This window comes from Dasypus novemcinctus, chromosome 19 (genome assembly GCF_030445035.2).
Source record: "Dasypus novemcinctus isolate mDasNov1 chromosome 19, mDasNov1.1.hap2, whole genome shotgun sequence".
In the NCBI taxonomy this organism is placed as follows: domain Eukaryota; kingdom Metazoa; phylum Chordata; class Mammalia; order Cingulata; family Dasypodidae; genus Dasypus; species Dasypus novemcinctus.
This window is the reverse complement of record NC_080691.1, coordinates 79,589,449-79,613,560: the sequence shown is the minus strand read 5'-3', so window position 1 is coordinate 79,613,560 and position 24,112 is coordinate 79,589,449. Positions and strand designations below refer to the sequence as shown.

Sequence of the window (24,112 nt, the reverse complement as noted above, 5' to 3'; positions counted from 1 at the left end):
TCGGGGCCCAGATTCATGTGTGAACTTCCCTCCCTCCCACTCAGTTCTAGATCACATTCCTAGTTTTACCAGGCTCCAATCCCACCCTATCTCACTGGAGGCTCTAGGCCAGGTTCCTGTTTACTCTAGGGCCTTTGTTGTCCCTGATGTTTTTTAGACTTTTCTCACTTTTAACAGGCTCCATCCTGTTTCACTGATGGGTTTTAGACCAGGTTCTTGGTAACCCTCACCTGAGACTCATTCCCCTCCTCGTGGGTTCTAGGCCATGGTTCAGTAGCCTCAGGCTCCAGCATCCTCAGGCTCCAGTTTGACCCTTTTTCTGGTGGGCTGTAGGTCATGTTTTCAGTATCACCAATGCCTGGTCTGAGCCTTCCACCTTTTGGATTCTAAGTCATATGCTCAGTGTCCTCAAGCTCCATTTTTGTTCTTTCTTTCATGAGTGGGTTCTAGACACATATTCAGTGTTACAAAGCCCTGGCCTGAACTCTCTCTTGTGAATGGTTCTTGGTGTTATTAGATCCCCAATCTTACCCCATATACTCTGATGGGTTCTTGACACGTTCTAAGTGTCTCCAAGCTCTAGTCTCAGGCTCTCTCCTTCAGAGAGAGTCCTAGGTTATGTCTTCAGTGTCCCAAGGCTCCCAATATTGTGCTCCACCAACATTCTGGTGAGTCTAGATGGCAGTCTCAAGGTCTCCGTTCTCAACCGAGCCTCTTTATCCCCCAGTGGGTTCTAACTATTTTCTCGGGCTCCCAAATTCACCTGCTCTCTCTGGTGGGTTCTAGGCCACCTTCATGGTGTTCCAGGCCTTGGCCCAGTATCAGAAGGTCATACCTGACCACAGGGACTTGAACCTGGACGTGTCCATCCACCTGCCCAGCCGCAGTGCTGCAATCAAGCACAGCATCACTTGGGAATCTGCTAGCCTCCTGCGGTCAGAACAGGTACAGCCACTGGCCAGACTGTCCTCACTTTGTTTTACCCTCTATGCTCACTGGGGTGTGCTGGGAGGAAGGATGGAGGGCACATGGCCCTGGCAGCCAGGAGAAGGCTTGATGCCCAACACACTCTCTTCTTTCTCTGCAGACCAAGGAAAATGAGGATTTCACGTTCACAGCCAAAGGGAAAGGACAAGGCACCTTTTCGGTAAGGGGCAGAGGCCCACACCTGCCTGCCTGCTGCCTTCTCACCACCCATCTGCCCCCAGGGACCCTCTCTTTCCTGTCCTCAGTCGTCCCAGTCATGTGGGCTGATGCCTCCTCTCCTCTCCCACCTCTCCAGGTGGTGACTGTATACTATGCCAAGGCCAAAGCCAAACCCACCTGCAAGAAATTCAACCTCAGGGCCACCATCCGACCAGCCCCTGAAACAGGTAAAAGGAACACAGACCCTGGTCTGTCACCCCAACTCTCCACCTCCTCCCCTATTCCGATATCTCTCTCTTTCCCTGAATGGGATGCTGGGAATCCCTCCCATTTTCTGTCTTCTGTGTTTCTAGTCAAGAGGCCTCAGGATGCCAAGAGCACAATGATCCTCAACATCTGCACCAGGTAAGAAGCTGGGCCACGGGTTCATCTTGGCCATCCCCCTTTTTCCATCCTGGTCCTGACAAATAATATCCGTGACACCTAACACTTTTCTAAGAGTTAACCGTGTGTCTAGTACCAATCAAAGTACCTTCTGTGAGGCAGGTACCACATGCACTTCTCTCTTTGCCTGGCTGTGGAAGCTGAAAATGTGCAAATGATTGTAATAATCAATAGGGACAATAATCAATAGGGACAATTATTTTTGTCAAACATTGAAAACAATGTCAAGGTGGCGGACTTGGCCCAGTAGTTAGGGCGTCCGTCTACCACATGGGAGGTTTGCGGTTCAAACCCCGGGTCTCCATGACCCGTGTGCAGCTGGCCCATGTGCAGTGCTGATGCGCGCAAGGAGTGCCCTGCCATGCAGGGGTGTCCCCCGCATAGGGGAGCCCCACGCACAAGGAGTGCTCCCCATAAGGAGAGCTGCCCAGCGCGAAAGAAAGTGCAGCCTGCCCAGGAATGGTGCCGCACACACAGAGAGCTGACACAACAAGATGACACAGCAAAAAGAAACACAGATTCCCATGCCGTTAACAATAGAAGCGGACAAAGAAGACGCAGCAAATAGATACAGAGAACAGACAACTGGCGTGAGGGGGCGGGGGAAGGGGAGAGAAATAAATAAATAATCTTAAAAAAAAGTCAAAATATTAAAAAATCTCTTAGTATGGCTTTAAAAGGTGCAGAGAAATGAAAAACACAGCAGCATGAATATTTATTATGATGTGATTTACACTAGAGACATTAATATTAAAGTGTTTTTATTTTCCTTTGCCGAACACATATCAAGTGTACTGTAATTCGATTATTGGTTGTCTTCTTAGTAGGTCATATGCCTTATATACCTTGTGATATGGAGTCAGCCTCCTCTCTATGTCTTGGTAAATGTTCATGGCCTTTCTAATCTTGGATCAGCTCCCAACATTTTATTTTTTGTGTTTTCAATGTTGTGAAATATCTGAGCATTCCTTTAATGTGAAGTCTTTGCCAGTTTCACTTTCTTTAATACATCTTTATCCTTTTTGACATGATACCTTTCCTTTTATGTCAATCACTTTGCCTTCATTAGGCTAACTCCATTTTTTGATGATCTATTTTTGTAAAATGTCACATGGGTTTATGACTGGGAGACAAGACAGCAACACAACTTCATGCTTTGCTGTCTGTGCATGAACTGAATGACAGATGCAAGTGACCAATCACAGACAGGCTCTGGAAGACGTGCTGCGATTGGTCACTGATCTTGATGCATGGCTGTTATTTACGTAGGGATTGGTGGACTGAAGAGCAGGCAATGGCATGTGTACTTTATGTAGACATTCACACTCAGTATACCATGGTACTAAAATGTGAACCATATTGGTGGGGTCTGCTGTTATTTAACTAAACCATGGTAACTGAATTGTGCAAAACAAGGACTGCCTGGGGGAGCCACATTTTATAGATGAACTCAGGCATAGAGAGGTCAAATAACTCATCAATTGTTATATAGAACTGAGATTTGAACCTGTGCAGTTTGGATCAAGAGTCTGAGTTATTAATCACATTGACCATTTTAGGAAGAGTTTCTTCCCCTTTAGGAAGAGTTTCCTAAGAGCTAAAATCTCTCTAGGCTGCTCTTGGGAACCAGAAGCCCAAGTCCCAACCAGACCCCCTTGTCCAGGCACTGGTCACTGGGGCTGAACCCACCCTGGGATCCAATAGTCTCTGTCCTTGCCCTGTCCAGGTATCTGGGAGATGAGGATGCTGCCATGTCCATCCTGGATATATCCATGATAACTGGCTTCTCTCCTGACACTGGTGACCTCAATCAGGTATGGGAGTCTTGGGTTTGGGGCTGGGATTGGCAGGAAGGGGCCTGGGGTCTGGAAGAGGCTGGAAGGAGGTAAGGTGGTCCAGGAGGGATTATCCCAATCCCCTTCCTTCCACAGCTGAGCAAAGGCATCGACAAATACATCTCTAAGTATGAGCTGAACAAGGCCTTCTCTAACAAGAACACCCTCATCATCTACCTGGACAAGGTAAGGCTTCATGCCCCCCGGGGGGCCCCCATTGGTACCCTGACCTTTTCTTCTCCCCTTGCCTTTGTCTCCAGGCCAGGTAGGCTTAGGCTAGGGGAGATAGGGTCTACACTGCTGGGTGGCAGGAAAAGGGGCTTGCCAAAGATGGTGGCCAAACCAGGATCATCTCATATTATCATCTTGCTTCAGACTACTGATGTTCCAACCTGGTATTTCATCTTCCTCCTCCAACTTCTTATTAGAGCCTTAAAGAAAAGGAGTGGTGCTGTAAAGCTTTCATTACTCCCAAAAAGAAGCTTTGTTTCTGCTTTTTGTGCTTCTGTTTCTCTCTTCTCTACTTATCTCTCCATCTTTCTCCTGCTCTCTTCATCTCAATACGATTTAAGCTTTTTCCTTCCCCTCCCTATTTTCCCCACTTTCCTGTCCCCATATCCTCCCTGTACTCCCAGTGCCACTCATCCACCCATTAGTCAACATATATAACACTAGCTGATATAACAAAATATCTAAGAATGGTGTCGTAACACAATAGTCTTGGATTTTTCATGCAAAGCTATGTAAAGTCTAATGGAATGGCTAAGAAAGGGGTCTCTCCTCCAAGCTGTCACTCAGGGACCCAAGTACTTAAATCTTATCTCTAGGATCTTGGGTTCTTCTACTGTATTCTTTATTTCTCCAAGAAGAGAGACTGTGCATGAGGCATTTTAATGGACATAGATAGCAACCTGTTGTCCAGAATTCAGTCTCATGGCCACAGCTAAGTGAAAGGGAGGTTGGGAAATAAAATCTAGCTGTGAGATGTAAGAAAAGTAAAATGGATTTGTGAACAGATCATTAGTCTCTGCCATGTCCCCTCACCCCCATTCCTCTTCTCGTTCCTTCAATTTCTCCACCACCATCCCAACTCCCAGTACCCAAGCTGGACTCCCTCCAGTGTCTCTCCAGTGACCAACCTCCTTCTTCCCCTCAGATCTCACATACTGAGGAGGAATGTCTGACCTTCAAAGTTCACCAGTACTTTGATGTTGGGCTTCTCCAGCCTGGGGCAGTCAAGGTCTATTCCTATTACAACCTGGGTGAGCAACCAAGCTGGGCGCTGGGACGGAGGGTCCCAGGGAATTATGGGTAGGGCCAGAGACTGGGGGATCCCAGAGATCTGGAAGTTGGGCTGTGAGGATCCCAGGGGCCTTAGAGTTGTGGATCTAAGAGTTCCAGTGATGTGAGGGTCCCAAGAAGAGTGGGGGAGTCTAGGGATCCCAGGGATCTATGAGATGGGGATTTATGGGTCCAAGGGATCTGAGTGTCTCAAATATCTGAAAGTTAGGGGTCTGAGTGTCCCAGGATCTGAGGACCCCATGGGCCTGAAAGTTTGGGGTATAGTGTCCCATGGATGTGAGGTTTTCAAAGATATTTGATGGGGGTCTGTGAGTTGGGGGACTGAGTGTCCCAGGGATCTGAGGGATGGACATCTGGGTATTCCCGGTTGAGCATCTGAAAGTCGGGAATCTGGGCATCTCAGGCATGCTTTCTGGGGTGGAGGCCCAAGTCTTCTGATCCCCCTCCCCATCACCTCTGCCCACAGATGAATCTTGCACCCAGTTCTACCACCCAGACAAGGAGGACGGAATGCTGAGCATGCTGTGCCATGGGGACCTGTGCCGCTGTGCTGAGGGTGTGTGCAGAGGAGCCAGGAGGGGCAGGCCTGAGAGAGCCACACTCACCCCATCCCTTGCGGGGAGTGTGTGACCAAGGGTCTCCAAATGCCAACCTCAGGAAACAAGGGGAGAGGACTGGGGCTGGCCACACTCATGGGCAGGGAGACCCCAGATGGGATGTGGGACTTAGTCATGTCCTCACCGCCTGCTCTCACCCTGCAGAAAACTGCTTCATGCACAAGGAGAATGACAAGGTCACGCCAGATGAAAGGATTGATAAGGCCTGTGAGCCGGGAGTGGACTACGGTGAGTGGACCCCTGGGGGGAGGCTCTGTGGCTGGGGAATGCATGAGTGTATGACCATGTGAGCAGCAGTGTGCATAGGTACGAGCCTGTGTGTGCAACAGTGTGCATGGATGCATGCCTGTGTGAGCAATGGTGTGCATGAGTGTGAGTGTGAGAGTGACAGTGTGCCTGGGTATGAGCGTGTGTGTGACAGTGTGCATGGCTGAATGTGTATGTGATTGTGTGTGAGTGATGCAGTGCATGAGTGTGTGTGTGGCTGTATGCATTGGTGTGAGTGTGAGTGACAATGTACCTGGGTATTATGAGGGTATGTGCATGACAGGGTACATGAGTGTGAGTGTGTAAAAGAGCAATAGTGTGTGCCAGTGTGAGCAGCAGCATGTAAAGATATGAATGTGTGCAACAGTGTGCGTGGGTGCTGTCTGTGTGTGATTATGTGTCATTGATATATGCAAGGGTGTGTGTGAGAGTGACAGTAGGTATTGATGTGAGCGTGTGAGAGTGAGCAGCAGTGTGCTTGGGTTTGTGTGTGCACAACTATGTGCATGACATGAGTCTGCAAGTGTATTGACGGCATGCTAGGTGTGTGTGAGCAGAAGTGTGCATGGGTGTGAGAATGGGAGAGAAACTGTGCATAGGTTGTGTTGTGAACAAGTGCGTTTGGGTGTGATTGTGCATGGGGATGTGTGTGCATTTGTGAGAGAGTGTGACTGTGCATGTGAGTGTGTAGTTGTGTGAGCTTCAGCATGCATGGCTGTGGCTGTGAGAGAGCAACAGTGCATAGGTGTGAATTGCAGCATGCTGGGTGTGGGTGTGACTGTGAACAGCTGTGTGCATGGGTGTGAATGTTTACGATGATAGTGTGCATGGGTGTGTGTGCAAGTGCATATGGCAGTGTGTGTGAGAGAGCACCAGTGCGCATGTGTGTGTGACACTGTGGGCAACAGTGTATGGGGCTGTGAGCGAGGCTGCGTGTGGCTCTATGTGTGACGGTGCGGCTGCATTTGTGTTTGTGTGAGATGGTGTTTGTGGATGACTGTGGCTTTGAGCAGAGGTAGTTGTGCAGTTGGCCGTGCTGTGGGTGGCTGTGTGATTGTGTCTGTGTGAGCGGCCTTGGCAGAGCATGGGAGCTGCCGGGGGAAGCCACACGGCCGCGTGAGCCTGCGGGCGAGCGTTCCCAGAGCCCACACAGCGGGACCCCCTGCGCCCACCCCGCAGTGTACAAGACCAAGCTGGTCGAGAGGAAGCTGTCCCAGGACTTCGACGACTACGTCATGGTCATCGAGCAGATCATCAAGTCAGGTCAGCGCAGCGGGCTCCGCCCCCACCCCGCCCCGGGGCGCGCGCCTCCCTCCCCGCGCTCAGCTCCCGCCTCCCCCCGCCCCAGGCTCCGATGAGGTGCGGGAGGGACAGCGGCGCAGGTTCATCAGCCACATCAAGTGCAGAGAAGCCCTGAAGTTGAAGCAGGGCAGTCACTACCTCATCTGGGGCGTCTCCTCCGACCTGTGGGGACAGAAGTCCAAGTGAGTGCCCGCCCCGTGCGCGCGCGCGCTCGCCCCTCCCGCCGCCCCCGCGCCCTGCTGACCCGGGTTCTCCCCTCCGCGCCCCCAGCACCGACTACATCGTCGGGAAGGACACGTGGGTGGAGCTGTGGCCAGAGGCCGAGGAGTGCCAGGACGAGGAGTACCAGAAGCTGTGTCAGGACTTGGGCACCTTCACAGAGAGCATGATCGTGTTTGGCTGCCCCAACTGAACCCCGTGAACCGCACCCCCCCCCCCCAATAAAGCTTCAGTTCCACTTCACCTGTCTGCAAAGTCCAGAGGTCTTTGATGGAGGGGAAGAGGCGGCCGCCATCCCCAGCTCCACGTGTCACCTGCAGCTCAGCGCCCTCCTACCTGAAACCTCACCTGTGTCACACTCCACCCCCACTGCAGTCCACCTGCCACTTCACCAGCCTCCTCGCCTGAAGAGGCCTGCCTGCTCCACCTGCACCTGGTCTGAAGGGCACCTGCATCTTCCCCTGCAGCTCCCCTGCGTCCTCGCCTGAATCCTCATTTGCATCTTTCACCTTCACCCTCACCTGCATCCACACCTGCATCATTACCTGCATTTTCTCTGCATTCTCATGTGGGTCTTTACCTGCATCATTACCTGCATCCTCCTCTTTATCTCCTCTTGTGTTCGTACCAGCATCCTTGCCTGTACTTTTGCCTGTATGCTTATCTGCTTTCTTACCAGCATCCTCACCTGTATATTTACCTGTCTTCTCACCTACACCTTTCCCTGGGTTAATTACCTGCATCTTTACCTATCTGTACCAGCATCCAAACCTACACTCTCCCTCTGCTTCTCACCTTCACTTTCACCCCATTTCCCCCCATCTGAGGTTCACTTTCACCCCATTTCTGATCTCCCCTGTACTTTCATTTGTTCTTTTCTGCCCGCCCCACCCTCCTAGTCCCAGCTTTCTAGAAGGGCCTGAACAAGCTGATCAGTGGGTCAGGTTGGACTGGGTTGCACCCGGGAGGGTGTGATAAGATGCAGACGGGGCACCATTTCTGTCTGGAGCCCACTGCCCGGGAAGGCATGAGTCAGCGGTCAGGGAGGGGACGTGGGGGCTGCTGCGGTGACAGCATCACCAGCGCTGTGTGGGAGACGTGAGCCACAGGCCTGTGGGGGTTACTGGCTGCTACGGCAACTGGGGCCCCAAACAGCTCTTGTAACTGCACCTCTGTCCACTGGGGGCTGGAAAGGTTGCTCGAGGGGTGGTGTCCAGCCTCACAGCTCTGGGCCAAGTCATCACAAGAACCCCCTGAGCTTGGCAATCACCCCTTTAGGACTTCAGGTGGGGGAGACCCTCACCTCCCAACTTCAGAGCCCCTTCGCTTCCCCTCCAGTCTCCAATCGCCAGATATACCCCATTACTCAGTGAACATCCCAGCAGACATCTGCCAGGCTCACCACCTTAATTCTTTCTTGTCTGTTTTCTCATTTCTTGCTCATTTACCTTTTCTCCTGCCTGGGATTCATTTATTCATTTTTAAGAAAAATTTTGGGTAAAGATTTATTTTCAAGGGGAATACTTTGCCTTTTTAAAAAAATATAGTTTTTCATTTTTTAAAAGATACTTAGATTACATAAATATCACATAAAAAATATAGGTGATTTCCATATGCCCCAGTCCCCACACCTCCCACATTTTCCCACATTAACAATGTCCTTCATTAGTGTGGTACATTTGTTACAATTGGTAAATACATTTTGGAGCATTGCCAGTAGGCATGGATTATAGTTTACATTGTTGTTTATACTCTCTCCCGCATAATTGTAAGTTATGACCAGATATATAATGGCTTGTATCTGTCATTGCAGTGTCATTCGGGGCAATTCCCAAATCCCAAAAATGTCCCCATATTACACCTGTTTTTCTCTGTCCCTCCCCTCAGAACCTCCGATGGCCACTGCCTCCGCATCAATGATAACAGATCTTCCATTGCTAGAGTCACAATAAGTCTATAGTAGAATAACAGTAAGTCTTCCCTAGTCCATCATTCACTCCCCAATCCTGGGGATTCTGGGATGGCGATGCCCACTCCACCTCTAACTGAGAGGGGGCTTAGTTTCCATGGGGCAGATGGATGGGATTCTCTTGCTTGTAGTTGTAGACTCTCTCTGTTCCTTGGGATGGTTGTTGCCCATCATTATCTCCTTGTTGGTTGTCCTGGGTGAGTCCAGTGAACTGGAGAGTAGGTGTTGCAATTCTGTTGAGATTCAGGGCCCAGCTGGCACATGGACAGCCCGAAGATTTAAGTCTCTTGGACATACACCTTTCAAGTCCAGTACTAACTAGGTTCACATAGAAGGGGCAGAAGAGCCACGTGTAGGGAAACCACACCTGAGTCCAGCTCTGTCACACTGGGGAGCATAGGTTCCCAAGTAGAGCCCACTGGCAGGGCACCAAAATCCCGAGCTGTCTACCCTGCTTTAGTATCTGGATGTGTATTCTTTCTTTAACATTTTTTTGTCTGCTTTTGAGCACCTGTTATTCTAGGCCCTGGGGATTAGGCTATGAGCAGCACAAGCAGGATCCTGTGAATCTTACATTCTGAAAAGGGGATCAGGAAGGGTGCTCAAAGATACGGTCAAGTTGATTTCAGATAGTGTGGATGTGCAAGAAGTAAAATCGGATGACCTGAGAGAGCTGTTTGGGGTGGCTCCAGCAGGAGAGAGACTTCAGGTTGAGTGGTCTGGGAAGGCTCCTGGAAGGAGGTGATTCTTAAGTGGAGATGGAGGAACCAACCATGGGAGAGCTGGGGAAGCCTGTTCCAGGCAGAGAATAGCATGTGCAAAGGTCCTGTGTCATCTGGGGCAGAGTGAGCTAGGAAACAAGTGCTTCAGGATAAGTTAAGGACCATAGGTGAAGACCACTTGGCATTCATTCCAAGCTCAGGGGTTGGCAAAATTTTTCCTAGATGTCTGGATGTATATATTTGAGGCTTTGTGGGTCAAGAGCCATAATTGAGGATATCAAGAGGATACTTATAAAACAAGAGAATAATCTGCATCGTCTTGCCCTGCGTGCTTGGGGCAGGCGGCCCATGGCGGTGCCCATCCTTTGCGTCCAGTTGCTGGAGACATTTTTGGGACAAAGAGCAAATAGCCCCAAGGGAAGGAGCCAGAAGGGCCCAGCAGGTGCAGGGAAGTGTTTGCCGCAGTCAGTTTCCCACTCTGTCCTGTGACACCTGAATCCCAGGGAACCTTTCTCTCAAGAGAGCCTGGCTATGACAAACATGCTGAGAATGCCAGACTCAGAATCCGCCGTTCGGTGCCCAGCATTTGCCAGTGGCAGAGGCCCCAACATGTAGGTGGCGGTGGACGTGGTGTGGTGTTGGCCAGTGTCCAGGGAGGAGGGCAGCGGAAGCACAGGGGAATGCCCCAGCTTGGTCTCCGCAGCTCACCGGCCAGCCCAGCAGAGCCGTGCCTTGTGGGCTGTACAGAAGAAGGTGGCTGGCTGGACTGGACTGTATGAAACCTGTGATGGTGGAATGCCACCAGATATCGGATGGCTTTGGACTTTATAGTTTGAACTTAAAGATGTACAGTCTCTTACTTTTGTTCTCTGATGAAAATCAAATGTGTTCATCAATTGTAATGAATGTACCACACTAATGTAAGAAGTTATTAATGTGGAGAAAAGTGGAAGGTGTGGGAGTATGACATATGGGAATCCCTTATATATATATATATTTGTGTGTGTGAAATATTTATTTTTATTCTCTCCCCTCCCCCCCCATCGTCTGCTCTCTGTGTCCCTTCGCTGTGTGTTCTTCTGTGTCTACTTGCATTCTTGTCAGCAGCACCGGGAATCTGTGTCTCTTTTTTTTGCGTCATCTTGCTGCGTCATCTCTCCGTGTGTACGGCGCCACACCTGGGCGGGCTGCACTGTTTTTCGCGTGGGGCGCCTCTCCTTATGGGACGCACTCCTTGCGCGTGGGGGCTCCTCATACCCCTGCGTGGCACGGCACTCCTTGCGCGCATCAGCGCTGCGCGTGGGCCAGCTCACCAGGGTCAGGAGGCCCTGGGTTTGAACCGTGGACCTCCCATGTGGTAGGTGGATACTCTACCCTTTGGTCACATCTGCTTCCCTTATATTTTTAATGTAACATTTTATGCAATCTAAGTATCTTTTAAAAGTAAATTAAAAATATATTTTAAAAAACACAAAAAAACTCTCGGGCCCGCCAGCGGATAGAAGGTGAGTTATAAATAAGGTGGCGGGTGTTGGAGCACGAAGTCCAGGCGTGAAACTTCGGCGGCCGTCGGGGGAGAGGCGGCAGGGTGCCTCACGGTGCGTCTTAATGCTGGGCTTGAGAACAGGTGCTGGGTGTCGGATGTGATGTGGAGAATGAGCCCACAGGGCTGGCTGAGGACTGGACATAGGGGACATGACAGAGGGACGAGCCCAGGATGACTTCTAGGTCTTCAGCTTGGTCAAGTGGGTGGACAGGGTTTCCACCCCAGCTGTGAGTTCCAGCTAATGTGTACACACATACGTGCACACATGTACAGATTGCACACTTCACATTACATGTGCATCCATACATGCGCATACCTGTACACATGCACAAGCACTCGCGGGCATGCACACACATACACACTTGCGTATGCACAGATGCACAATCCACACATAGTGCACACATGGGCACCCATACGCACATGCCTGTATCACACACGCACACGTGCACACACAGATTCCCTCCCTCGTGCATACATACACACAAACCTGTCCACTTAGGCACATACATGTGCATACAGACGGGTGCCCACGTGCACACATACACCTGAAGACGTGTGCACACACATTAGCACATCCGTGCTTGCGCACACCTGCCCACCGGCTGCGCCTTCATTCTGTTCGCTCTTGTGTATTCCACTGCACTCATCACCCTCTAAAACACCGTATATTACTTTCAAATACTGTACATTGCTTTCTTTTCTTTTTTTAAAGAAATTATGGGGGATTGAACCCAGCACCTCGCACATGGGAAGCAGACACTCAACCACTGAGCTACACCTGCTCCCCTACTTTTTTGGTCATCAGGTTGATTGTCTTTCTCACCCCCCTGCTACAGTTCTCCTCGAGCGCAGAAGGCACCTGGCTCCCAGGAACCTGGGCTCCATCAACGTTTGGTGACTCAGTGAATGAACCGGCCCCTTCTCCACCTGAGTCACATTTTCAGATGGCTCTGGAAAGTGTGGGCAGCTGCATGAGTGAGAGTGAGATGGGGCCTGGCCCGAGGTGGGGGCACAGGAAGAGAGGAGGGCATGCGGGGAAAGGGGAGGGGCCGAGCCCCAGCTCTAAAGGCGGCCCCCGGGGGCAGACGCGCACTCGTCTGCAGCCTGCGAGGCCAGGAGCGTTGGGCAATTGCGGTTTCCTCTGAGCCCTCAAGAGCCCGTCCTGCCGGCCCCGCCCGGGGCGTCTCGGTGCCTGATCTGCCGGGGCATGGAGGAGGTGATCGTGAGGCCCTCGGTGTTCGTGGTGGACGGACAGTCGGACATTCCATTCGCGAGACTGGAGCGCCGCCGGCGCCGCCGGCCCTACAGCGCAGCCTGGGTGGGCCTGGGTCTCCTGCTGCTGCTCTTGGGAGCCGGGCTGGCCGTGGAGGGCTGGTTCCTGCTGCAGGTGCACTGGCGCCTGGGGGAGATTGGCGCCCGCCTGCCGGTGAGTGAGCCCCCGGGGGGGGCGGGTGAAGGTGGACGCCGAGGGGGGGGGCTCTCATGTGCCATTTGGCGTCTGTGCCGGGCGCAGGAAGCGGGATCCACTCGGAATGTGGAAGCCCTGGGCCAGTGACTCCACCTGTCTGAGCCTCAGTTTCCTCGTCTGTGAAATGGGGATGACGATAAGCGGGCCCATCCCTTGGGGTTGCTGTGGAGTCCGGGAGCGGCTGGCTCTCGTGAGTGTTCCACCAGTCTGAACAGGCATGAATATAATGATGCTTGGAAACCTTGCCGTGTTCCCTGATGGTCACTAATCCTCTCTGGTGCCCACGTGCCTCACAGTATCTCTCGGTGTCTGTTTCTGGCTGGCTGTGCCTGCATCCCTGTGGACAGACGCGTGCGTCCCTGTGCCCTGTGCCCGTGGCCACGTGGTCCTGCCCAGTGCACATTCCGTGTCCCCACGTCCTTCTTCCGGTGACCCCAATCCCCGTACCCTCGTGCCCACAGCCCCGGCGCTGGTCTTGTGTGCCTGTTTCTTCAGTCCACATGGATCCACGAACCACGCCTCCATGTGTCTGCATCCCCATGTGTCTTAGCATGCTTCATCTCAGTGGTCCCGTGTCCACGTGCTGCCATTTATGTCCACCTGTCCAGGGATCCGAACCTCCATGTGCTCTTTTTTATTTTTATATAAGCTATTTTAATTTTGATTTTATTTTTTCTCTTTATTTTTTAAATGTTACATTAAAAAAATATGAGGTCCCCATATACCTCCCACCACCCTCACCCCACTCCTCCATCCTTAACAACAATCTCCTCCATCATCATGAGACATTCATTGCATTTGGTGAATACGTCTCTGAGCACCCCTGCACCTCATGGTCAATGGTCCACACCATAGCCCACACTCTCCCACAGTCCACCCAGTGGCCCGTGGGAGGACATACAATGTCCAGTATCTGTCCCTGCAGCACCACCCAGGACAACTCCAACCCCCGAAAATGCCCCCACATCACATCTCTTCCTCCCACTCCCTACCCCCAGCAGCCACCATGGCCACTTTCTCCACACCAATGCCACATTTTCTTCGATTACTAATCACAATAGTTCATGAATAGAATAGCAGTAAGTCCACTCTAATCCATACTCTCTTCCTCCATCCTGAGAACCCTAGAATGGCCGTGTCCACTCCACATCTGTATCAAGAGGGGACTTAGATCCCATGTGCTCTTAATTTTATTTCTAGAATACACCTTAGATACTGCTTACTGTGCGCCGGGCACTGTGATGTGCTTCACGCAGATAAATCCCAAGGGAGCACGACACAGAGCCCTGTTTGACAGAGAGGGACACAGGCACTGGGCGGTTGCCAGGCTGCTGGCCCGGGGTGTGAGCACATGGCTGTGCGTGTGTCTGACGGCGGAGCACATGGCTGTGCGTGTGTCTGACGGTGGTCTGTGTGTCTGTCTCATAGCCGCGTGTCTGTGGGTGGCTGGGGCGGCGCCCCTCACCGTGGCTTCCCCTGCATTTTCAGGACGGAGACGCCAGATCTTGGGAGCAGTTGGTGCAAGGTGAGTCGGGGTCCTGGTCCCGGGGTGGGCCTGGGGAGGGTTCCCACGCTGCCTGCACACTCCCCCCGGGGCCCATTGCCCAAGGGGATTTGCACAACTGGCTGGAGTCCCACAGGTGCCCCTCCCCCGGGCCTGAGAAGCAGAAGTTTGGGTCACTCCGGAAGGGGTGGGGTTGGTACCGAGAGATGGACGTGATGACCCCTGGGGAGGTGCTGGTCTGGCTGTGCCCAGGGATTAGCCTTCTCTGATCTCTGATCCCCTCTCCACAGAACGGAGGTCCCATCAAACCAGTCCAGCAGCGCATCTCACAGGTGAGTGGAACCCTGGGACTGGTCATGGGGTAGGGTTCAGGCTTTCCCAGGGAGACCAGACAGACTTCCCGATGGGTCCGAGCGAGGAGAAAACTCCTGCTGCATTGAGGCTTTGGTCCCACAGGGACATCTGTGGAGCATCCTTTGTCACCCTCCACCCCTTATTCATTCATTCAGTACATGAGGCTCTGGGTCTCCATGGCCTGGGTTCATGTATTATTTTTTTGATTAAGCCCTTAAATAGTGCTTACTATGTGCCAGGCACTGTAATATGCTTTACATGTATTACCTCATTAAATCATAAGCAGGTTCTCTTAATATCTCCATTTGACAGAGAGGGAAACTGAGGCACAGGGTGCTTTCTTTTGTGAGTTCCGCCTTGGTTTCTCCGTTCCGCTACCCACAAGTTTTGGTGCTTTTGACCAACCATTTAATCGCTCCACGCTCCCGTGTCCCCCTTTGCAAAGCAAGTGACGTTGCCTCTCTGTGCCTCGGTTTCCCCATCTGCAAAGCGACTCTGAAATGCGTTCCAACGCCCCATAAGCACAGTTACTTTGCTTCTCGGTGCCCCCATTTCCCCATCCGTCAAGTGGGTGCGAAGTCAATTCGCAGCCTAGCACAGAGAGGCGTGGCCGCTGGCCCAGGGTCGCGCTGACCCGCGCCCTTCGTCTCCCTCCGCAGGCGCCAACTCCAGCCTGATGCGCAGCGGGGGCCCGCTGCTGTGGGAGACGCAGCTGGGCCTGGCCTTCCTGCGGGGCCTTGGCTACCGCAACGGGGCCCTGGTGACCTCCCGCGCCGGCTACTATTACATCTACTCCAAGGTGCAGCTGGGCAGCGTGGACTGCCCCCGGGGGCTGGCCGGCAACCTGCCCATCACCCACGGCCTCTACAAGCGCACAGCACGCTACCCCAAGGAGCTGGAGCTGCTGGTCAGCCGGCGGTCCCGCTGCGGGCGCTCAGGCGGCGCCCGCGTCTGGTGGGACAGTAGCTTCCTGGGCGGCTTGGTGCACCTGGAGGCCGGGGAGGAGGTGGTCGTGCGTGTGTCCGAAGACTGGCCAGTCCGGCTCCACGACGGAACCCGGTCCTATTTCGGGGCGTTCATGGTGTGAAGGAGGAAGCCACGGAGGATTGAGGGGGGCCTCTTGTAGGCAGAGGTTGCCGCAGAAGAGCGAGAAAGCCCAGCAGGTGGAGAGTTCCACGGGTGCCAGGAACTTACTTCTTCCAAAAGGCCGAAGTCCCTGCCGTGGCTCATACTGGACACAAAGACCCAGGGACCTGGGAGTCTGCGACCCCCCTGAGTGTAGGATAAAGCTGATTTTCCTGATAATCAGGAAGAAGGGGAGAGGAGTGGGTATTTATGCTTTAGATTCACAGGAACGTGGGACTTGGGGGTCCCGGCACTGGGCTGGAAACAGGAAGTACAGCGTCCTCCCCACTCTCAGAGGGTGGGTGGGGGGAGACTCATCACGGAGACTCGTCGTTGTGGAGGGCCCAGCCCTGGCTTGGTCATAGTCACACATCCAAGTCCCACCCCCGTTTCGAGGCCATTCTGCAAAAAGTACACCCAGGGTCACCGACACAACTGTGCTGGTAAAAGTTTAGCAACCTGAAAACCAAAGGGGTGGCTTGGTGACGTGTGCCGCTCTCCACGGCGGAGTGGTCCCATGTGGCTGATTTCCAGCTACCGATATATCATCAGCCCGTTCATGCACAGAAAGCATCGGGTTTGCCCACGACCACACGGTTACACAAGAGTCCGAGGCGGCATTGCAAACACACAGCTGCTGCATGACAACCCCACACGACACAATCACGCACAAATCACAAGACGGCGTTGCAGTCACGCTGTCAGAGACACTACAACACCGTCATCCCCAGACACACAACTACATGTCAGTGGCAGACAGCTCCACAACCACGTGGTCACCTCCATGTCACAGTCACACCTGGTCAGACTTCCAAGTGCTGCGTCATCATCGAACACCATTACACACGCGGCACCACCATCACATGCACACTACATCACACACAATAGCCTGAGGTTCCTCCCCAGCCAAGACTAATGCGTCCTGGGGTTAGGGTCAGATCTCGCCCCCAGCCTTGGGCTTCTTAACCTCTGGTTTTTGAAATAAATAGCAAAACGCTTGCACCTGGGTATGCCTGGTTCTTGGGGGACGTGCTGGGTAGGTGGGTAATCTCAGCCAGCAAAAGGTAGCAACCCCCAGAGGCAGAGGGATTGATGGAATGATCCACGGATGTCATTTTTACAGATGAGGAGCCTGAACCCAGTTGGCCCAACCCCATGCAGGAGGCATGGGTGGGGAGCACCAGAAACCTCATGCCCAGCTCTGCCTTCCCCTCAAATCCACAATCCCTATAGGATTGGGGGCTGCAAGCTGCAAGGCTCCTTACTGCAGACATCCAGGGCAGAGTTGACAGTCTCCCGTGCCAGGTGGAAGCGCGGAGCAAATGGGAGCCCGGGGCAGGGTGTTGGGGTCAGATAACGATGTGCAAACAAACCAGCTCACCTATTGCAAATGAGCGGGTACCAAACCCAGTGGGGCTGGAGGGAGATTTAGTTCCTAAGATCCTCGGATGAGGGCATAGACCCTAGAGAAGGACGAATTATTATTGTTATTGTCAATATTGTTATTGTCATTGTGTATAGTACAGGGGTGAAGAAAATAAGCCTTGCAATCAGACAGTCCCAGGTTCATGCTCCACTCTGCCTTGTGACTTTGAGCAAGTCTTGTCACCTCTCAGTGCCTCAGTTTCTTCATCTGTAAAGTGGGGCTGACAAAAGTACTCACCTGTAGTTTGGTTGTAAAGATTAAATACGATTGTGTATGGACTCTGTTTAGCATGCTGGCTGGTACACAGTAAGGGCGTAGGTAGTGTGCAGGTTCCTTAAATGATTTAGAAATATCAAGGAAGACTAACATTTGTTGGGCCCTTTCCATATGCTAGAAATCTCATGTGAGTTACATCTTTTTTCTACACACCCCAGCTCTGGGCAGGAGGCCTGGGTCCCGAGAGAGGCAGGGACATCCCCTACCTCTTACTAGTGGCACATAATGAGACTCTCACTGGGCTGGTGGGACGTGGGAGGGCCCCACACGCTCAGCTTCAGCCCCTGCTGGAGTTTCCTTTACCCTCGTCGCAGCTTTTCTGTTTCCGTGGTTTTGATGGCGGAGAACGAGGTGTGGGGACAGTGTATTTATAAAAGCCACCAGCAGCCACTAACTTCCTCCAGGAGATGGAACCTTTTGTTACGTTTAACCTCTGAAGATCATTTCTAGGAGGTGCCTCTCAGCCTTAAGGAGGAGGAGAGAGGAAAAAAGTGTGTGTGTATGTGTGTGTGTGTGTGTGTGTGGGGTGTAAGGAGGAGGAGGGAAAAGGGAGGAAGGAGAAGGAAAGAGATGGCGGAAAGAGGGAGGAGGGAGAGGGAAAGAGGGAAGGGAAGGGAGGAGGGAGAGGGAAAGAGGGGGAGGCCAAAAGGGAGGAGAGGAAGGGAGGGGGAGGGGCCAGAGGCTGGGATGGGCTCTGCAGGGGCAGAGGCTGCTTAGCAGGAGACCTGAACCCCAGTCTGATTTCAGATAAAGTGTGGGGACAGGAAGCCCCTAGCCCAGACCACTGACCTACTTTTCAAACTTCTGAGAAATCTATCTACTCTGTTTCCGCTTTCACCTCTTGTGTCCCAGCATCTTGTTAGATTTCACTCTCCCTAACCGCACCCCCCCCACCCCAACACACACACAAAAGCCCAAAACTCTTCCTCCGGACCTGAAATCCACCATCCTTATTTTAATTCCCAACCGCTGGGAAGGAAACCACCTCCCTTCTCCTCCTCTCCTGCCAAAACCGAGGTGGTGGTGAAAATGATGATGATAAAACAACTTAATATGATGGTGTTAGGGCCCGCCTGCTAAACGCGATTGTGGTCAAACAATTTTTTTTTTTAAGATTTATTTATTTATTTATTTATTTCTCTCCCCCCCGCCCTCACCCCAGTTGTCTGTTCTCTGTGTCTATTTGCTGCATCTTCTTTGTCCACTTCTGTTGTTGTCAGCAGCACGGGAATCTGTGTTTCTTTTTGTTGCGTCATCCTGTTGTGTCAGCTCTCCGTGTGTGCAGCGCCATTCCTGGGCAGGCCGCACTTTCTTTTGCGCTGGGCGGCTCTCCTTACGGGCGCACTCCTTGCGCGTGGGGCTCCCCTACGCGGGGACACCCCTGCGTGGCAGGGCACTCCTTGCACGCATCAGCACTGAACATGGGACAGCTGCACACGGGTCAGGGAGGCCCGGGGTTTGAACTGCGGACCTCCCATATTGTGGGCGGACGCCCTAACCACTGGGCCAAGTCCTTTTCCCATTGTGTTCAAACACTTGACACACATCGCCTTATAGAAAAAAACGTGGCTCTTACTCTGGAGTCGGACAACCTGGGTTCAATTCCCACTCCACCACTTCCCAGCTGGGAGACCTTGGACCCAACCCTGGCTTCTCTGGGCCTCAGTTTCCCCATCTGTCAAACAGGATGAATAATGACCCTTTCCTTATCCTGGTGAGATTAAATGACTTGAGACTTTAGTGTGTTTGCAAAGGTTTTCCATAGGGAGCTCTTTAATCCTTCATAGGCATTCTTTTTCTAAATCAAATGGTAATGGCAAGCACATTTAAAATTTCTGCTTCATTTCAATTCCTATATCAAAGGCAGCCTTATATCCACTCACTAGGCACTGGCTGTATTTTTTAAATGGGCATTAGTAGCCAATATTTATTTATTTATTTATTAGATTTATTTTATATATTTATTTCTCCCCGCCTACTTGTTTATCACTTGCTGTGTTTGCTCGTCTTCCTTGTTTCTTTAGGAGGCACTGGGAGTCAAATCCGGGACCTCTGATGTGGATGGAGGTGCCTAATTGCTTGAGCCACTTCTGTTCCCTGCTTTGTTGTGGCTCTCATTATGTTTTTTACTCCCTGTGTCTCTTGCTGTGTCATCTTGTTGCATTAGCTCGCTGCGCCTGCCTTTGCCTCAGCTCGCTGTCTTCTTTAGGAGGCATTGGGAACCTCTGCTCCCGCTTTGTTGTATCTCTCATTATGTGTTTTCTTCTTGTGTCTTTTTGTGTCAGCTTGCCACATCTGCCCGTCGCACCAGCTTGCTGTCTTCTTTTGGAGGCACTGGGATCCGAACCAGCAACTTCCCGTGTGGTAGGTGGAACCTAGTTGCCTGAGCCACATCCACTTCCCAGTAGCCAATATTTAAACATCAGAAAATTTTGCATATGGACAAATTCAGATTTCTGGACACTCTTGGAAAGTTGGAAGGTGACCCGGGCTGGGTAGCGGCCATCCCCTTTGGACAGAGCATTGGGCAATCATGGTTTCCTCTGCCCAGCTTGCCAGGTTCCCACCCTTCCTGCCTGTCTCACATGCTGAGGCTTAATGCCAGTTTCTTTTCATCAGTGTGTTTGTGTTATTTTTCTTTTCTTTTTTTTTTAAAGATTTTTATTTTTTTAAATTTATTTCTCTCCCCTCCCCGTCCCCCCCACCAGTTGTCTGCTCTCTGTGTCTATTTTGCTGCGTCTCCTTTGTCCACTTCTGTTGTTGTCAGCCGCACGGGAATCTGTGTTTCTTTTTGCTGCATCATCTTGTGGTGTCAGCTCTCCGTGTGGGCGGCGCCATTCCTGGGCAGGCCGCACTTTCTTTTGCACTGGGCGGCTCTCCTTACGGGACGCACTCCTTGTGCGTGGGGCTCCCCTACGCTGGGGACACCCCTGTGTGGCAGGGCACCCCTTGCGCACATCAGCACTGTGCCTGGGCCAGCTCCACATGGGTCAAGGAGGCCCGGGGTTTGAACCGCGGACCTCCCATGTGGTAGACAGACGCCCTAACCACTGGGCCAAGTACGCTGCCTGTGTTATTTTTCTGAAAAGGATAGCAATTATTAATCATAACTCATACTGTTATAATTAGCCACAGTGCCAAGTGCACTAATTCACATTAATTCATTTAATTCTCATAGTTATCCTGTTGGGGGAAGGCTACTATTTTTTTTTAGGTGGTAGGTTCTTTTTTAATTTTTAGAATTTTTATTTGTTTAAAGATACTAAGGTTATACAAATGTCACATAAAAAATATAGAGGATTTCCATATGCCCCATTCCCCACACCTCCCACATTTTCCCACATTAACAACGGCCTTCATTAGTGAGGTACATTCATTGCAATTGATGAACACATTTTGGAGCATTGCCACGAAGCATGGATTAAAGTTTACATTGTAGTTTACACTCTTTCCCACCCAATTCTGTAGGCTATGGCCTGTATCTGTCATTGCAATGTCATTCAGGACAATTCCCAAGTCCTGAAAATGCCCCCCTATTACACCTCTTTTCCTTCCCCTTGCCATCAGCACCTCCAGTGGCCACTGTCTCCACATCAATGATATAATTTATTCCATTGCTAGAATCATAATAAGTCTACAGTAGGATACCAATAAGTCTACTCTAGTCCATAGTTCATTCCCCAATCCTGAGGCTTCTGGGATTGTGATGTCCATACCACCCCTAGTTGAGAGGGGCCTTAGATCCTATAGGGCCGATGGATGGGACTCTCTTGCTTGCAGTTGTAGACTTTGTTCCTTGGGATAGTAGTTGTCCATCATCACCTCCATGTTAGTTGTCCTGGGTAACCAATGAACTGGAGAGTAGGTGTTGCAACTCCATTGAGATTCAGGGCCCTGCTGGCACATGGACAACTCAAAGATTTAAGTCTCTTGGACGTACACTACCAACTCCAGTACTAATTATAGGTTTAAAAAGAAGGACAGAGGAATCATGTGTAGGGAAACCACAACTGAGTCCAATGCTGTCACTTTGAGGAGCATAACTTCCAAAATACGGACCACTGGCAAGTAACCAAACTCCTTAACTGTCTGCCCTGACTATAGCGTCTGGATGTCTCCAGAGACCTCAGGAGCCCTGCTATTTGGGGTAATATCTACTTTGGCAGTCAAAGAGATCCCACTGAGAAGTGTGTAGGTGTAACCTCTGGAATGGACTCCCAACTAACTTTGAAGTCTTTTAGCCATATAAACTCATTTGTCCCTACCTTTTCCCCCTTTTATTCAAGGTCTTTTTCCAGTTGCATTGCTAGCTGGTGCTTGGTAGTAATTCCCCAGTGCCAGGGAGGCTCATCCCTGGGAGTCATGTCCCATGGTGGGGGGGAAGGTGATATATTTATATGCTGAGTTTGGCTTAGAGAGAGGGGAGGACTACTATTATTATTCCTGTCTTATGGATGGGGAAACTCAGGTGCAGAAAGGTTAAATCATTTCTCCATCAGAGGAGGAGAAACATCTGGCAGCCTGAGATGACCACTAGTTTCAAGAAAAACAAGAAAGTGTGTAGTTCTATTTGTTTCCTACTGCTGCAGCAAGAAGTTACCATACATTCAGTGGCTTAAAACAAACGAGTGTATTATCTTATACTGCTGGGGGTCAGAAGCCCAAACTGAGTCTTATGAGGTTAAAATCAAGGTGTCAGTATGGCTATATTCTTTCTGGAAGCTCCAGGAGGGAGTCTCTTTCCTTGCCTTTTCCACCTTCTAGAGGCTGCCTGCATTTTTTGGCTCATGGTCCCTTCCTCCATCTTCAAGTCCAGCAGCATAGCTTCTTCAAATCTCTCTCTCTGACTCTCCCCATCCCATCTCCCTTTTATAAGGACCTTGTGGTGACAATGTGCCCACCTGGAAAACCCAGGGTAGTCACTCCATCTGAGGGTCTTAACTTAATCACATCTGTAGAGTCCCTTTTGTCATGTAAGGTACCGTGTTCACAGGTTCCAGGGATTAAGACACGAGCATCTTTGGGGTGTGTGTGCATTGTTCTGCCAATATAATAGTCTCTTATGGAAAATGAAGATTATTTTTGTGTTTAATAATCAAGGAACAGGAAGTGGATGTGGGTCAAGTGATTGAGATCCCACATACCACATGGGAGGTCCCAGGTTCAGTTCCCAGTGCTTCCTAAAGAAGAGGAGCAAGACGGCAAGTTGGCATGGGGAGCTGATGCAGCAAGATAATGCAGCAAGATGAGAAACAAGGATGAAAACATAACGAAAGACACAACAAAGCAGGGAGTAGAGGAGGCTTAAGTGATTAGGCACCTCCTTCCCACATGGGAGGTTCCAGGTTCAGTTTACAATGTGGGTGGTCCTGGGTTCAGTTCCCAGTGCCTCCTAAAAAGAATACAAAAAGATACAGCAAGTGCAAACAAGGAGGTGGGGAGAAATAAATAAATAAAATAAATCTTTTTTTCTTTTTTAAAGATTTATTTTTATTTATTTAATTCCCTTCCCCTCCCCCGGTTGTCTGTTTTCTGTGTCTTTTTGCTGCGTCTTGTTTCTTTGTCCGCTTCTGTTGTCGTCAGCGGCACAGGAAGTGTGGGCGGCGCCATTCCTCGACAGGCTGCTCCTTCCTTCGCGCTGGGCGGCTCTCCTTACGGGGTGCGCTCCTTGCGCGTGGGGCTCCCCTACGCGGGGGACACCCCTGCGTGGCAGGGCACTCCTTGCGCGCATCAGCACTGCGCATGGGCCAGCTGCACACGGGTCAAGGAGGCCCCGGGTTTGAACCCGGACCTCCCATGTGGTAGACGGATGCCCTAACCACTGGGCCAAAGTCCGTTTTCCCAATAAAATAAATCTTTAAAAAATAATCAAGGGATGTTTGTGTTAAAAAATAAATTATGGCCCAGCTTATTTCACCTATTTATATTAACTACTTAGCTCTTGTTGTCATTTGAGTTTGTAACCCTTCAACAATATGATAACATGGATTATGACAGGGATGAGTGGAGGTGCAGGAGGGGATTGGCATTTGATTTTTGAGTTGATAAAGTGAAGAGTAGAAGGGAAGAGGATCCCAAGCAAGGAGAAAAACTTGTACAAAGGCCCTGAGAAATGAGGGAACTTGGAGATGGGGAAGTTATGAGCAGCTGTCAGTGGAGCTGGAGTGGGGAGGAAATGCAGGACTCTGGAGGCCGTTATGATTTTGAATTTCATTATTCAGAGTGCAATGGAAACCATGGGAAGAGATTTTTAAAAATTTAATTCCCTAGAAATATATATATTTATATTTAGGAGGTACCAGGGACTGAACCTGGGACCTCATACATGGGAGACAGGCACTCAACCATTGAACTACATTCACTCCCCACTAGGGCTTTTTAAAATTTTTAATTTAACTTAATTATTTTTTTATCCCCCCTTGTTGCTTTTTTTTTTTGCATGCTTTCTGCTCTCCGTGTCCATTCGCTGTGCGTTCTTCTGTGTCTGTATTTATTTATTTTATTTCCCCTCCCCCCTTGCGGCTTGCTTGCTGTCTGTTCTCTGTGTTCATTTGCTGCATGCTCTTCCATGTTTTTGCTTGTCTCCCTTG

The 24,112-nt window shown here is 50.9% G+C and overlaps 2 protein-coding genes across 3 annotated transcripts in view; both read left to right on the top strand.

The window, feature by feature from the left end:
• The window catches only part of LOC101411049 (complement C3-like), a 31,737-nt gene extending 24,389 nt beyond the window's left edge, over positions 1 to 7,348 (top strand). Inside the window, exons 30-41 of the mRNA XM_058281982.1 lie at positions 787 to 945; positions 1,088 to 1,147; positions 1,283 to 1,373; positions 1,500 to 1,551; positions 3,317 to 3,404; positions 3,522 to 3,611; positions 4,582 to 4,687; positions 5,194 to 5,283; positions 5,489 to 5,572; positions 6,791 to 6,874; positions 6,960 to 7,095; positions 7,184 to 7,348. Coding sequence (XP_058137965.1) covers positions 787 to 945; positions 1,088 to 1,147; positions 1,283 to 1,373; positions 1,500 to 1,551; positions 3,317 to 3,404; positions 3,522 to 3,611; positions 4,582 to 4,687; positions 5,194 to 5,283; positions 5,489 to 5,572; positions 6,791 to 6,874; positions 6,960 to 7,095; positions 7,184 to 7,325 — 1,182 coding nt within the window. The 3' untranslated portion in view covers positions 7,326 to 7,348. The remainder of the gene's footprint in view (positions 1 to 786; positions 946 to 1,087; positions 1,148 to 1,282; positions 1,374 to 1,499; positions 1,552 to 3,316; positions 3,405 to 3,521; positions 3,612 to 4,581; positions 4,688 to 5,193; positions 5,284 to 5,488; positions 5,573 to 6,790; positions 6,875 to 6,959; positions 7,096 to 7,183) is intronic.
• A 139-nt stretch (positions 7,349 to 7,487) lies between these two features.
• Positions 7,488 to 16,820, top strand: TNFSF14 (TNF superfamily member 14). 2 transcript variants are annotated; one of them, XM_071209991.1, is made up of 6 exons: positions 7,488 to 7,700; positions 12,206 to 12,350; positions 12,473 to 12,795; positions 14,266 to 14,362; positions 14,632 to 14,673; positions 15,355 to 16,820. In XM_071209991.1, the coding sequence occupies exons 2-6, from the start codon at positions 12,314 to 12,316 to the stop codon at positions 15,780 to 15,782; spliced, it is 927 nt and encodes a 308-aa protein (XP_071066092.1). In that variant the 5' UTR covers positions 7,488 to 7,700; positions 12,206 to 12,313; the 3' UTR covers positions 15,783 to 16,820. The 2 variants fall into 2 exon arrangements, with proteins under 2 accessions (XP_071066092.1, XP_071066093.1); XM_071209992.1 differs by having other exon boundaries at positions 7,488 to 12,350; positions 14,326 to 14,362.
• Positions 16,821 to 24,112: the final 7,292 nt, after the last annotated feature.

Excerpts from the sequence above, each read along its gene's own strand:
- TNFSF14 (XM_071209991.1), top strand. The coding sequence starts at position 12,314 with ATGGCTCTGGAAAGTGTGGGCAGCTGCATGAGTGAGA. Across the intron at positions 12,351-12,472 it reads GGGCAGCTGCATGAGTGAGA|CCTGCGAGGCCAGGAGCGTT; the intron begins GTGAGATGGGGC and ends ACTCGTCTGCAG. Across the intron at positions 14,363-14,631 it reads TTGGGAGCAGTTGGTGCAAG|AACGGAGGTCCCATCAAACC; the intron begins GTGAGTCGGGGT and ends CCCTCTCCACAG.